Genomic DNA, 14,434 nt, shown 5'->3' on the forward strand with positions numbered 1-14,434 from the left:
TGCTGCTGTCGGGGAGAATCAGTTCACTCTGCTGCAGTCAAAAATCTTATGTTAAAAGCTGGGATTTGCTTTAGACTGGGTTTAAAAGGCAAAGTGGTGTCGTAACGCTACAGTGATTTGCACTTCTTCCTAATGGTTCAGGCTTGTAATTTTTCTTACATGGAAATAATGTGAATTCCACTGAAACCTCAAGTGTTTGGGGAATCTGAAGCGTACTCTTGCCTTGCCACCCAAAGTGCCTCACTTTTGTAGCTTTTTGGGAAAAGAGAGAATTTCAATTATGTGAAAGCGTCAGTCTGAGATTGGCACATTTCTCACTTTGTTGTTTCTTGATTCCTAGGTGCAGCTAGTAAAAGGAGAAGACACGCATTGAAGTCTTCCACCATCACGGAACAAATGGTAATTCTGACTTTGAGTAGTTCTGAAAGAGGACCCCACATCTGGCTACTTCTTTAGTGGAGTATTTTGACAGTGGATTCAGAAAGAGACTTCTTCACAGAAGCAGTAACTTTTCCTTTACAGCTGCCTTGTTTTGATCTTGTCATTCTGTCAAAACAAAACTGTTCCCATGTGGAGCTGCTCCAGGCAGAGCCAGTGCTGCCCTCGGGTAACGTGCCACAGATGCGACAGGAACCGCTGAGCCAGGCTGTGATCTTGACGCGACCAGAAGGAGCTTACCTTTGGGGGCTCCTTCTCTTTGGAAGTACTACAGCCCTCAGATTCGCTTAGGGCTTGACACAGTTTCCAGGAAAAGCTGCTTTTGGAGAGTCACTTGGTGTTTTAAACCAGCACGTCCTTCTCTGGGAGCCTGCACTGAGTAAATGTGTATGGTTTTCGTTGCCGATCTGGCAGTTCTCAGCTCTGCTGGTGGAGATGGCATTTCCAAGGGTTTGGGAGCTATCGAGCAGGGCATCCCTCTGGTTGCAGGGGCAGTTGTTTTAGGGGCTGCTGTTAGAAAACCTGTAAAAACAACTTATTTTAAGTTTTGAAGTGATTCTTTTGGCTTCATGGAAGTATGCATGGGAACTGCTGTGGGCTCTTGCGGTGGTCAAGATTTCTGCTTCTAGAGGATTTGGCATCCAGCTTTCCTTGGGAAAAACTTCTGCCTTTCCCAGGTCTTGAGATGAAAGGGAGGCCGTGCGAGGGGATCTTTGCAGCTTTTGCACTCTTGGAAGGGAAGGTTATTTGTTTCCAAGAATTTATCAGCTGGAAATCCACTTTCATTCATGGTACTATAGCTGTGATTTGTGTCACCTGTTACCCACAGCAATGTGCTGTTTCTGCTGCTCTCCAGTGCTAGCAATCGCAGAAATCAATACAAACACTGCAAATAAGGGGTTATCACTGCAGGATAAATTGCTTACCGTTGTGTAAGCATTGCATTTTTACACTGGTGGAGTTTTGTGGCAGAGCATAAGAATAATTTGTAGTACTGTGGTATGGCATGGAATGGCAGAGTGACTATGTCCTGTCCAAAGGAAAAGAAAAATATTTTCTCTCCTCTCAAATCCTTTCTACCATTACACCTGGTCTAGGGAACTAAACATCATTTGCCCTGTGAGTTGGCAGTGGGCATTTGTTAATGTCTGTGCTATTTGCAAATGCAATAATAATTAAGGAGGGTGGTGTCCCAGGTGTCGGGCTTTTCTGAAAGAGTTCTTGCTTCGAAGCAGTTTTTGCTTTTTTTTAAAAAACGGAATGGAGAGGAATATTGTTAACTGTGCAGAGGAGAGCCGTGTTCACAGAAATCTGTGCTGCTTTTTATCTTTCTGCTGATATGGAGGTAAGATAATGAAAACAGAGCAGTAAATGTCAGTATGGTGTAAAAATATGTTGTTTTGATTCTCTTACAGAGCACAGAAGAGACAGCAGAAGACAGTTTACGAATACTGGAAAGAAAAAACAACAGGCATAAAGGTGCGACTCACTTTATAGAACAACTAGGAGATACTGTGATCTGTTGTGTTGAAGTTTAGAGCTTGGCGGCAGTTGATAGCAGTGGTGCTGCAAATGTATTTTTATTATTCTCCTGACATGAGTGACTTTCCATGCTCTGGCAAGGGAGCGGAAGTCTGATTTGCAGAATGACTGTGCAGCTTTTAATAGTTGTGCAGCAAACGAATCTCTGCTTTGGCTGAAACATGCTGTAAGGCGTGAGCCGGTAAATTCACCGAGATTTTTATAAGGCCCCTGCTTTATCTGGCCGCTGAGTTCAGCGGTGTGTCTCCAGCAAACAGGAATGCCTCTGCCTGCCCCACCTCCTCCATATCAATACAGTTAAATTTAAAAGGCAATCAGTCCTTCACGTCCATCGCCTTGCGCTAAGTGCCTCTGGAAGGAGGCAAGGGGAGCAGTTCTGGCAGGGCTTAGCAGAGGAGGTGCTGTGAGGATCCGGGGGGGTTGAGCAGTGACCCAGCAGTGGGAGGGGAGTTCAGCACCCCTCGAGCAGGAGCTCCAGCTCGTGGGGCGGGAAATGGGGCTTGTGAAACACTGCTGCAGTTACTGCCGCCACCACATGCTTATCTTACCTTGTGAGCCCTAGGTGTATACAGGGTGCTTAAGTCAATATAGTATTCTACTGCATACATACGGTGTTACAACAGTTAAATCAACCACTGGACCCATCCTTCAGTTCTGCAGTTTTCATGTTACCCCAAAAGTCCTGCTGTTGTTTGGAAGTTTAGAAGGTATTAGTGGTGAAGGGGTAATGGTTTTAAACTAAAGGAAGAGAGCTTCTGGTTAGACATGAGGAAGACATTTTTTACAATGAGGGTGAACAGGTTGCCCAGAGAGGTGGTAGATGCCCCATCCCTGGAGACATCCCAGGCCAGGCTGGACGAGGCTCTGAGCAACCTGATCTAGTTGCAGATGTCCCTGCTCATTGCAGGGGGCTTGGACTAGATGACCTTTGAAGGTCCCTTCCAACCCAAATTATTCTATGATTCTATGATTATTCACCTTCTCATGGCTGTGCTTAGTATATAGGCACAGTATTGGAACAGTTGGTGGCTCCCTAGTGTTTTTCCTTAATTTTTACTACCAATAAAGAATCCTGGAATACTTTGTAGTGCATCTAGTGTAAGTGAAATGACATTTCTTTTCTCACAAATTCATTTGCTAAAAAGTAACGTTGTTTTTAATACTGGCAGACTTCTGTTAGCTGTCTGATAGCTCTTTCCTTTTGAACAGCCTGTTGAATTCATCTTACTGAAACCTGTCACTGACCTGCTGCCCTGAGACGAAGAAAAAAAATAGGTAGTTATTTCCCTAGCAATTCAAATCTGACAAAGGAGGTGTATAAAATGGGCTGTAATAAATGAGTTTAATGCCTGAATCACTTGGAGTAAAAGTAGCCTTAATTCTCTTACCAAATCCAATACTTGGATTCCCCAATTCACTCCTTGCACTATTTTTTTTATCCTTTAGCCTGTTCAGCCTGCAGTGTGGTCCCGAGTATTAGAAGAAAAAAAAAAGCAAGACAAATCACTTGCTTTCCCATACTAGGGGGTATCAGGAGGGTTTAGGAATGATGCATTTGGAGTTGTGGAGATATTTGCTTTTGGTGAATGAAGCCAAATCTAGAGCTTAGGTAATTTCATACCCAGTGTAATGCTTATGTTTGCCTGACAACATTTCTGTTCCTGCTGAAAAGGGCTGAGTAAGTAGCTGGAGGAGCCAGAGATTTGCATAAGCATTTTTCACTGGAAGGGGGACTTGAGCCAAAGTTTGATTATAGTTTCTGAAGTGGGCGAGTAAAGGCCACTTTACAGATCACTTCTGGGTAAGAGTATGGGGTTTTTTTTTTTTTGTTTTAACAGTCCAAATAGACTTTGTTAGGAAATGCAAGCAAGCTGGGCTTCTGGATGACATATTTGAAGAGATGCTGGACACACTTCACCTGGCACAGGAAAAACTGATGGATGACAACACTTCAGAAACAGGTACGGAGACTCCTGGGGGACTCTGCTCCCCAAGCAGAAATGCTGATCAGAATACCAGGCACTGGGTCGCCTTCCTGAAGAGGCTTCTGTGGTGCTAAATAACTGGGTCCTGTCTTATTTCTGCAGCTGCACAGCAGGTCGACAGTGAATGTTTTTATGGTATACCCGTGTCAGTAGACATACAGTAGACGTGTCAGCTGGCAGGCTGCCAACTCAGCGTGCTCTAGCAAGACCTTCTAATTTTGAATTTTCGAAGCCACCTTTTTACTCGCTGGCATAAGCATAGGTGGGTTCGGCCAGACTTGTTCTCCTGGGCACTGAAGAAGAGAGAGGTCCTGAAGACAACCAGAAGGTTTTATTTGGATCATAAGTCTGTGTTGTTCTTGCAGCTTCATAGAGGGACCAGCTGTCTGGAAATAACAAAACTCTTTTGAGGGAGAAATCCCTGAGTATGTACATTTTAAATCTTTGGATTATTAGTTAGAACTTTATGGTCAACTGTTAGTGTGTATTTGGGACTTTCATTGGTTTAAACAGCTTGTGTGAAGCACTTTGTTCTTGGAGGATTCCACTCTGATGTTGCTTTGTCCACAGGACAGTTAAAAAAGAAAATGTCAAACCTTTGTCTCCTATTGTCCTCCCAGGTTTACAAAGTTATGAATACTACCTTTGGCTAAAGAATTCTAATTTATGCAAAATAACTGAAGCACAGGCATGGAAAGTGAAATGTCCCACCCGGCTAAATCCTCCTCACGAGCAGCTTGTGTGTAACACGGCAGCAGCTGCTGGAAGCAGTCATGAAGTCCAGGACGCATAAGGGGTTCAGAGGTCTTCACCGTTAAGCAGGTCTCTTAACGGTCGTGCAAGCTCCGTAGGCATTTTGTGTTTTGTTACAATGGAAGCCCTAGTTATGAAATTGAGGTGTAATTCTGGGCTGTTTTTTAACATCGAACAGTGATGGCACTGTGCCACCTCTCGCGTGATCTGTCAAGAGGAATTGGTACGGTCAGTCCTGACACGATGGAATGAAATATGGCTTAAGTATATCGCTTGTTTTTAAATGGACTGTTCACGTGGTGCAAACCCAAAAAGGGAATTACAAGTAGGTCCCCTTTCCTATTTTCTGTATGAAACAAACCAACCAAGTAGAATTGACAAATTGATCCTTCTTTCTCAAATAGATCAGATGAGAAGGAAGACATCTTAAAACCTCAAGCAATCGGTATGATATAAAATAAGTAGTTACTGTTTTGTGCTACTTCTAATGTAGTGCTCTGCATTAATGTGAGAGTTCTGTAAACCTTTACCCTGTAATATTAAACCAAATTATCTCTTTCCCCAGAGTATGAAGAGACAGTGATGTCACTCTTCGACTGTGGACTGTTTGAAAATATACTGACAAATATTCATTCAGGTATGTGAAAAAAGCTGTCAGAGCAGTAGCAGTTGGGATGGTTTTTGACATTGAAGTTATTCTTCTGAGCATTTTGATAAAATGACCATTTAAAACGAAAATTCCAAGAAACATTTTTTCAACATTATACACATAACTGAATAAAAGCCATTGCTACCTAAATCTTTAGAAATACAGTATGTCAAATCCAGCTGGCTGACCTGAAGGGGAGGCAAGTGGCAGTTCCGCAGCTTTAAAAGACCAAAGGGTCTCTGCCCCAGAGGAGCGTCCCTCATCCCTCTCCTGCAGGCTGCACTCAGCTCCTGCCTCTGCAGGTTATTTCCCTCCCTCTCTGCAGCCTCCGTTGTGCAGCTTGCCTGCGCCACAGCTCTGCTCCTGGTTGACACCTACTGTTCAGACTGGCTCTGTGTTTCAGTTAAGAGCACTAAATGCCATGAGCAGACTTACCCACACCTGATGGCACTTGTAACCAAGGTGCTTTGAAAAACAAGCTGAGAATGTTCACAGAGTGAACACACAGGCAGGAGCGGTTGCTTGGGACCACCAGTGTGGAAGGAAACTCTGGAGCTTGGACTCCAGTCTCAGCTATTGAAAGCAACAAGGTTAAAACTGATTTTCAGCTAGGCAGGTCTCTTGCTCCCATTTCACTCTCTAACAGTTAACAGCGTTGTTCTAAATTTGGCTTTAATTTATCCCTGTGGAAAGGGAAATGGGTTTTAATTAGTTAGCGCTGAGGTTCAGTGTGTGAAGATGTTTGCTGTTTTCCCCGTTTCACCTTCACTTGAGTGAAAAATCCAGGCTCCTCTCTTTAGTCTCCTGTTCTCACATTTAAATTCCTCTTTCGGAAGTGGGAGTGACTGGTGTTGCAAAGTTATCCAACACAAGGTTCCACCAGTGCCTCATCTGAGAGCATTAAAACATTTCCATTTATAATTCCTCATGTGACACAACCTTGGATCACACTTGTTTCTTCCACAGCTGCACCAATTATTTCATCGTCTTCTCAACTTACTTGAGAAATTCTTGATACACACACACAACCATGTGATTCTCGCGTAAAAGTTGTCCCCTCTCCAATTCCCCAATACTGCAGCAGCTCAGTTCCTCCTGTATTACACAATCTCTTTTTTCTGATACCATCACCCTACTTTTAATTTCAAGATAAATAATGAAAACACACATCAAAGCTGGTTCCAAAACTGATCCAAGAGGAGCTCTTAAAATGAACCAGTCAGAAAGGAATGAACACCATGTTAGTTACAAATGAAACTGTAGGGAGGGAGGGAGAGGACTTCTTCCTTTTTTTTTTTTTTTTTTTTTTTTTTTTTCCCTTGTGTCCCAATCTGTCTTCCAAGTTTTATTGTAGGTTAAACTAAGCATTGTTAGGCTCTGCAGTGTTAATGCATATATAACATGTATTTTAAATTAATAATAGTTACATATGAATAAAAGCTTTTATCCCCTTCTTTTTTCATGATAGGAACAGAGGAAAAAATCCGGGAGCTTCTGGAAAGCAGGAAAAGACTGGATAACAAGATTGAGCTACTGCAGGACTTAAAAGAAGTCGTCCTTCCTCCCCAGGAGAACACTGCTAGTACATCTAGTACCATGTCTGAATAACCCCTAAGTCTGTCTGTAATGGTGTCGGTATTTAGGCTTTTCTGATGACAGGAACTATAGAGCACGTCTGTCAGTGTCTAAGTAATTCCCTTCCCTTCCCCCAAGATAGGGACACAAGACAGAACTCTGTGTTTTCCTTTTTTATACTTCACTGTTGCAATAATTTTGTTGTCTCTTTCTTTAAATTTTACCATGGACCAATAAGTGTTATACACCAAATTTAGCTTTTTTTAAAGCTTGACAAAACCCTCCCATGAAGGCACTTTTCTCCAAGACAAGGGAACATCAGCTGCCACGGAGTGCTGGTTAAAGTCACTTTGACTGTGGGTGGTAGCTGCTTCCCTCTCTACATCTAGACAATGATGTTTGATGGATCATGTTGCTGCTTTGGCTTTCCAAAGAAGATAAATCAGCAGAACTTGCACTCAAAGAAGCCTTCTGAATTATAAACAGGAGTTCGTTTTTTATAATTAAATGATTCTTAATTGCTTAATGTATAATGAGCTCTGCTGTAGTGGCAGTGGTGAACCAGTTTGCAGGCAGACCAGAAATGGTTGGGCATTGTACTCTAAACAACATGTACAATGTAAACGGGATCAAACAATGGACTGTGTTTTCCTTTCACCATTAAGAAAGGATCAGGCTTCTATGTGTTTTTGTCTTAAATGTTTGAATACAGAAAAGCATTGTTTAGCTACAAAAGGGTAAGTTAACAAAATAAAATGTTTTTCAGAAAGCTGTGTCTTTAGTCACGCTCACTACCCCACTGTTGCATGGGACATGGCTGAGAAGGGGTTACATTGTCACACTGTGGTGTAACCACTCAGTGCCTCAGCAGCAAGCAGAGCAGGACCAGAGTACTCCATTGTCCTGATGATCATGTCAAACATAATGACAGGCTGCAGCACCATCCTGTTAAACCAGCTGTACTTGTGCCAGCACTAGTAAACATCTGTAACTGCAGCTTGTTCTGTATGAAGGTGGAGATCAGCAAGCACAAAACAACAACTTTCCAAATATTAGCTGTTGGGGTAGAGCTAGGAGCTGTGCCCAATAGAACAAAATCCTGGTATTTTCACTTGCTTCTGCCTAATAACAGAGCACTGATTTATCTGTCATGAGGCAGCACTGTCATAGGAAAGGCATAAAAACTGGCAATTTCTTTTTCCCTATGGCAGCAATCAATTACCGACAAGCTCCAGAGCAGAGAAGTCCATGCCCCCACCAAGCTTGACCTTTAGTCTAGAGTTTGTAATGCAAAATGAGTTTATTAGAAATGTGTATGACCATACATAAAATGCTGTAAGTTTACACTCACATATGGGCTTCTTAGTGAAAAAAAATCAGATCAGATTGCAATTACTGGGTTCTAAATTAGTGCCTACAACTAAATTTGCAGTTTTCTAAAACTGAAATGACACATATTTGCCAAGCACAGTGAAATGAGCAGGATTCAGTAATACATAGGCTGTGGGGTTGTCTTGATTTGGGGTTTTCTGGGTTTTTGTTGGTTTTGTATTTTTTAAATAAAGCAATTTATATGCTGTATGTAACATGGAAAGCTTGCAATTTTCTTCAAAGTCTGAAGAAGTTTGCTAGTGAACAGGTACAAAATACAAAAAAGTGAATTTTATTATGTGTAGTTTGAATTTATACAACACTTAAATGCAAACCCCCCACTTTCAGAACAGTGTATCCCTTCCCCTCCAAGGGAACCAGTGTAATCTGAAGTCACCAGAGGGAATTTTTTTCCATTAACCATTATAAATATTGCTTGAACAAATTACACAAAGTACACATTACAGTTTATATTAAGGTATACCCAAAGATTTACTTCCAATTAGATTTGCTAGTTACCCATTTCTTCAAAGCCACTTGCGTAGGCTTTGAGGATTTGTTGTTTTTGCACACTTTTCTAAGCACCAAATACACTTGATTAATCACATACAGCAAATGGCAGATTCATTCACAATCATGCAAATGCAGTAAGAGATATCCGTGCCATTTGCCTCTCTATAATCTCAGAGATTTAAGGATTTAAGTGACATCATTCAGTAGCTCAAGGTCAGACTATTCTCTAGCCTCAAAAAGTAAATTGAAAATATGAACACAGGTGGTACTGGAGTGGAGATTTCTGAGGCAAAAAAGGTAAGTCCTTAACACCAGCTGGTGTCCTTTGCATACTGCAGTGGTTCCTCTCTCTTTCTGGAATCTTGAGCTGGTTCCACCATCCTGGTTTGTGAAATGCAAGCGAATATTTTGCTTACATTTTTACAAGAGTTCACTCCTGAGCACAGACATTTGTTATCAGTGTGGCCTTTCACATCTTCTGGTACAAGAGACCAGGTAACACTCGCTTTTACCCATACACTTACAACATCCTGCTACATCCTGTAGGGCAAGAAGCCCTACACACACCCCTGGAACTTACAGCCTCATTTCAGTTCTTAAAGGCTCCGCATTTACTGGCTCTAGCAATGAATTCCTTTAGCAGGGGACCATCCATTTGCCAAAATGCTGTAGTTTGTGTCACTTCTGTCAAATGATTGACACAAAATTTAAAGCAGAATTCCTCTAAGTCCTAAACAGGAAAAAAAAAGAAGAAGAAAAAAATCTTATTATCTTTGTTTCCATTACAGAAAAATACACTCAGGCAGGCATAAATGCCTGCATATACTTTATTTTTGCAGAGATTAAGATAAATGCATTAATGTAGTGGCTCTCAGTGTTCTCCCCCACACAGCATCACTATGTAAACACAACAGCAACTAATAATTCTACCCATATAACATTGTTACAAGGGGAAAAGTAGCCATAATTTGGTTCTCACTATATAACTGCAGTCACAAAAATCAGCTACTCTGAGCAATTTATATTTTTAAAATTTACCACTTGAGGCGTTTCATCTGCATTCACTGACAGCTATTAAACCCCAACACAAATAGGAGATCTTGGGGTAATGATATATAACCAAGACTGTGGATTATGGAAATCCAGCTCTTTTGTTCCATACCATAAACTCAAATCTATACATAGTGTTGCTTGACTTCCTGCTTAGTTAGGGGCTGAACTAAAGCCTTGAAGTTGCATGTCATCAGGCTCAATGCAAGCATGTGCTAACCGGGGAGTTTTAAAGCACAGTTTAGGCAGAAAGCCTTTCTGTGTAGAAAAAACAGACTCATGTTACAAAGTATTTCACAGATGTTCCCAAAATGATTCAAAAGAAGTACTGTGGCACAATACAGCATAACAATTCTTGCAGACAGTGAACTCTGGATATTTGAGTCTACTTGGCAGTGCCTTCCATATGAGGGTTAGAAAAGCCTCGCAAAAACCCATCATTGCACCCACATGATGTCAGAGAGAAAGGATGTCTAAAAAAACCAAGAGACGGTTGTCAATATAACCTTGACCACAGAATGTTTCCCACTCAGATTATTTGTTTCCAGCTCCTGCTTTGAGAAGCAAATCTACTCTTCGTAGCGTAGATCCAAGCTGCTACAAGGAGGATGCTGCAGCCCTCACAAAACGTTTGTATAACTAGTACTTTATACATGAGAACATGCCCTTCCTTAGCTGCTCAGCAGACTGGGCACTGCAATAAGGCATAACAAATTTGCAGAGCTCTTTAAGCCACATGAGGTATGAAAGACTGATTAATATTCGTGTTTTCACTTAAGGTCAACATTGAAAGCTACAGCAACTATGTGCCAGTGAGAGTTCTCAACACAACAATATAAAAATATATCCTGGCCTAAAACCAGGCATTCTGAAGCTTCAGATCTTGACTTGTGTGGCATCTGTGCAATGAAAAAAGACAAACTTATTAGAACTGAACACTGAGGGTTTAGTTTGTTTTTTTGTTTTGGTTTGGTTTTTCACATAACAGAATGAACTAGCATTTAAAATAAAATTACATCATACACATTACAATATTTTGCACTGCTTTATTAAAAAAACATATTCTAAGTCAATGCAACAGAAGTGTACAATAAACAGAAGTAACGTAGTATTAGTAACTAACTTTGGAAAATTTAAAATTCTGCATAAGAAAAGGCTGCATTTCATTTGTAGATGGATGCGCTCCCAGCAAACTGTACTTAATATAGACTGAAGTGGATAAAGGCACAAGGTACATCCAATGATTATTTTTAAAGTCACAATAAGAAGCCAGACCTGACCTAATTGTACCCACTTCAGTCAGTCACCAAAAGGAAGTATAGGAGAGTTTCATGTCATGGAGGTATTTTAAAATAGTGAAGCGGGTTCTTCTAACTGTTGTCTTTCAGACACACAGTCCCTTCAATGAACTACATCACCCAGGCTATTTCAAGCCCCCATCTAGCACTGCTGCACATAAAAAATGCTTTTTACTAAAACCCAAACCCTTGGTGTTACCCATTATCTCCATGATGTAGCACTGCATTTAAGCCTACAGCTCTAACTTCATTTCTAACTTCATTTAGGTTGCGAGGTACCACCAAGGCATAGCAACTGGATTTCTTCTACCCTTCACAAGTGCAATAAATCACACACTGAGGACCCATCCTGCAAAAAATCTTCTAAGGCTAAAATATGTAAATCTTTCTATTTTCCACTAACTCCCAAAGAAATCGTTATTCACAGTAGAGCTGAAGCCACAATGCGGACACTAAAGCAGCCCTTTGGGTAAGGTATATCGAACAAGCAACATGGAACAAGGCTCTGAAATAAGTTAGGACATCTGCATGCCAATTGCTGGATATTAAGTACAAGAAAAAGGAATGAGTTGATTTACTGAGTACTAAAACTGCTTTACAAGCTTAAGTAGCCAGTTAAAAACTAACAAATCACAAAGCTGCAAACATGATGCACAGATACTATGCTGAACACAAAGAGCCAAAGCAAGCCCAGGAATACTTCTGTTTAGTTCATGAAGCAGCACGTTAGTGATCTAGTAGTGAAATCAGACATTATGCAGCAGGGAAGTTTCACTAGCCTTTCTCCCTTTTCACACAGTTTCACACAGTCTTCAAAATTTATTAGGCCCACAAAGCAGTTTTTATCCTGCCACTTCATTAGCATGCTGTGAAGACTGAAAATTCCTAATAGGTTTGCATGGTAAGGTTTTGGTAGTGTGGGGGCTGCAGGGATGGCTTCTGTAAGAAGCTACTACAAGCTTCCTCTGTGTCCAATAGAGCTAATGCCAGCCGGCTCCAAGACAGACCCACCACTGACCAAGGCCGAGCCCATCAGAGATGGTGATGAACTGACTGCAACCCCTACCCCCTGTTCCCCTGCAATGCGTGGGGGAGCAGGTAGAGAATTTGGGAGTGAAGTTGAGCCCAAGAAGAAGGGAAGGGTGGGGGAAGGTGTTTTTAAGACTTGGTTTTATTTCTCATTATCCTACTATGATTTGATTGGCGATAAATTAAATTAATTTCCCTGAGTTAAGTCTGTTTTGCCCTTGGCGGTAATTGGTGAGTGATCTTTCTGTCCTTATCTCAACCCACGAGCCTTTTGTTATATTTTCTCTCCCCTGTCCAGCCGAGGAAGGGAGTGATGGAGCAGCTTTGCTGGACACCTGGCATCCAGCCACAGTCAACCCACCACAAAAGTGTATTTGACTATAGCTAAATAAAACAAAAAAAGCAGACAACAAAAAAACACCCTGCCAACCAAAAAACCCAAATGCACTCAATCCCCAAACCTACCACCATATCACATCACACACACCACGTAACCTTACAAGTAAGTAACTTAAGGCTTACAATACTGCTTTTCATAATGTTATGTGTTTTGCTTCATATTTAAACCCTTCCCTTGTTTCAGAGTTAGTGTTTTGATCCTCAGAAATTTTTTGTTTTCCCCACAGAAATAGTAACTCATGAAGCTTGGCACACTGTCATAACCTTTTACCATGAAATTAAGCAACGCAAACATTTACAGATACTGAGTCTCAGCCTGGGACTTAAGTCATCTTTACATATCTCTGTACTAGTTCACCTTCCCAGCACTGGCATATGGAAAAAAAAGTATACCTCTTTCATGACAAATACAGATTTCATCAGTCCAATATTCTCAAATTCTTAAAATGGCAAACAGCATTATCTGATAGTGAGAGTTTACACGAAAAATATAACCAGTTGCTTTTCACCACAGTTTAAGTCAGAAAGCAACCACCTATTTAAAAGATTGAAGTTTAGAAATTTACCTCTGCATCATATCTGACAGCAGCAGAGAGCAATGAAAATGCATTTTCCACAGTAATTCCTCTCTTGATAATGTGTTGACACAATTTTTTCAGTCTATTTTCACAGTATGAAGTAGCCAAATCCAAAAGCCCTGCAATTAAAATGCAATTGTGTTAGTCAGATGTTATGGTCTCTGCTCTTCCAACAAAGTTATGCTCCTGGGGTACAGGTTGCATCTGTCTTCTGTATGCAATATTCTATATGTCTACAACACACTTTTTGCAAGTAGGTCACTATTCAGAAAAATGTATTTTACCTTTACAGAGGAAGAAAGGCCTTCTATTACCTCCTGTTAATCTCTAAATACGCAAGCTGTTCCACTGATTTGCATACCTAACTGCTTACGAGAGTGGAACTGTCACGAAACAAGCACCACAACACAAGCAAAAAGCTATTACTACAAAAATCTGTGCTTAAATTACAGCTTGCTCTTTGCTCTGCTGTCCAAGTTTGCCCTATTAGATCTACAGAAATTCTTTCGTATTATCCTAAACACTAATTGATCCAATTTAGTAAAATATGCAAGTATTTTAACCCAGAGAAATAGTTTCTCTCCCAAGCTTGAAAATACTGCTCATAGTTTATTTCTAAATATGCACCACTTTTGCTGTAGTAAGTTTGCTACAACCATGTTTTAAAGACAGCTTAGTCAATCGCCAGTAAAATGCATCACAGGCTGGACTAGAAGCCTGTATTAATACATTTATTCTGCATCCCCTGTCTCAGTTTTTCCAGATGCTGCTTTCTAACATAATTGGACCATAAGCAATACCTATTGCATCTTCAGGCGGAAGGTCAACACTGTCTGTATACAAGTACTCAAGAAAGGCACGATACACAGGATAAGAAAACTGGTCTATTTCTATCACTTCCTTCATATCCTCATTCCAGTATGACTGGAACATGGTTCTGAAGTGTTCACACCTAAGAGACAAAGACATCATCTGGAACACTATTATAAGAACACATGAACATTACATTACAGCCCCCCTGAAATAGGTATTTGGTACACTCTGCAATGTTCACAAATACTTTACCATACCCCATCACAGCCAGTGGTCCACATTTTGTTTCCTAATACTGTGGGCATTGTTACACTTATGCATTAAGATAAAACTCTTATTTGATCTAAGCTACAGAAACGTCTGTGTATACATTACAATCAGATCAACTTAACGGTATTTATTATCCTGGAAACAACAAATAGGCTTAGTGACAATTGAATA

The 14,434-nt window shown here is 40.8% G+C and overlaps 2 protein-coding genes across 6 annotated transcripts in view; one reads left to right on the plus strand and one right to left on the minus strand.

Moving 5' to 3' along the window:
- PHF11 (PHD finger protein 11) overlaps positions 1–8,468 on the plus strand; it is a 21,111-nt gene extending 12,643 nt beyond the window's left edge. For 2 of the 3 annotated variants that reach the window (XM_065631198.1, XM_065631115.1), the window contains 5 exons: positions 341–399; positions 1,854–1,917; positions 3,819–3,941; positions 5,284–5,355; positions 6,836–8,468. In XM_065631198.1, coding sequence (XP_065487270.1) covers positions 341–399; positions 1,854–1,917; positions 3,819–3,941; positions 5,284–5,355; positions 6,836–6,975 — 458 coding nt within the window. In that variant the 3' untranslated portion in view covers positions 6,976–8,468. Of the gene's footprint in view, positions 1–340; positions 400–1,853; positions 1,918–3,818; positions 5,164–5,283; positions 5,356–6,835 lie in introns of those variants that run through there. The other variant, XR_010605928.1, reaches the window with a different exon arrangement.
- Positions 8,304–14,434, minus strand: part of RCBTB1 (RCC1 and BTB domain containing protein 1) — a 26,432-nt gene continuing 20,301 nt past the window's right edge. For 2 of the 3 annotated variants that reach the window (XM_065630795.1, XM_065630703.1), the window contains exons 10-12: positions 13,981–14,132; positions 13,169–13,299; positions 8,304–9,556 (exon numbers count right to left, since the gene is read on the minus strand). In XM_065630795.1, coding sequence (XP_065486867.1) covers positions 9,416–9,556; positions 13,169–13,299; positions 13,981–14,132 — 424 coding nt within the window. In that variant the 3' untranslated portion in view covers positions 8,304–9,415. Of the gene's footprint in view, positions 9,557–13,168; positions 13,300–13,980; positions 14,133–14,434 lie in introns of those variants that run through there. The other variant, XM_065630888.1, reaches the window with a different exon arrangement.

The sequence above is a fragment of the Caloenas nicobarica genome, chromosome 1 (assembly GCF_036013445.1).
Source record: "Caloenas nicobarica isolate bCalNic1 chromosome 1, bCalNic1.hap1, whole genome shotgun sequence".
Lineage (NCBI taxonomy): Eukaryota > Metazoa > Chordata > Aves > Columbiformes > Columbidae > Caloenas > Caloenas nicobarica.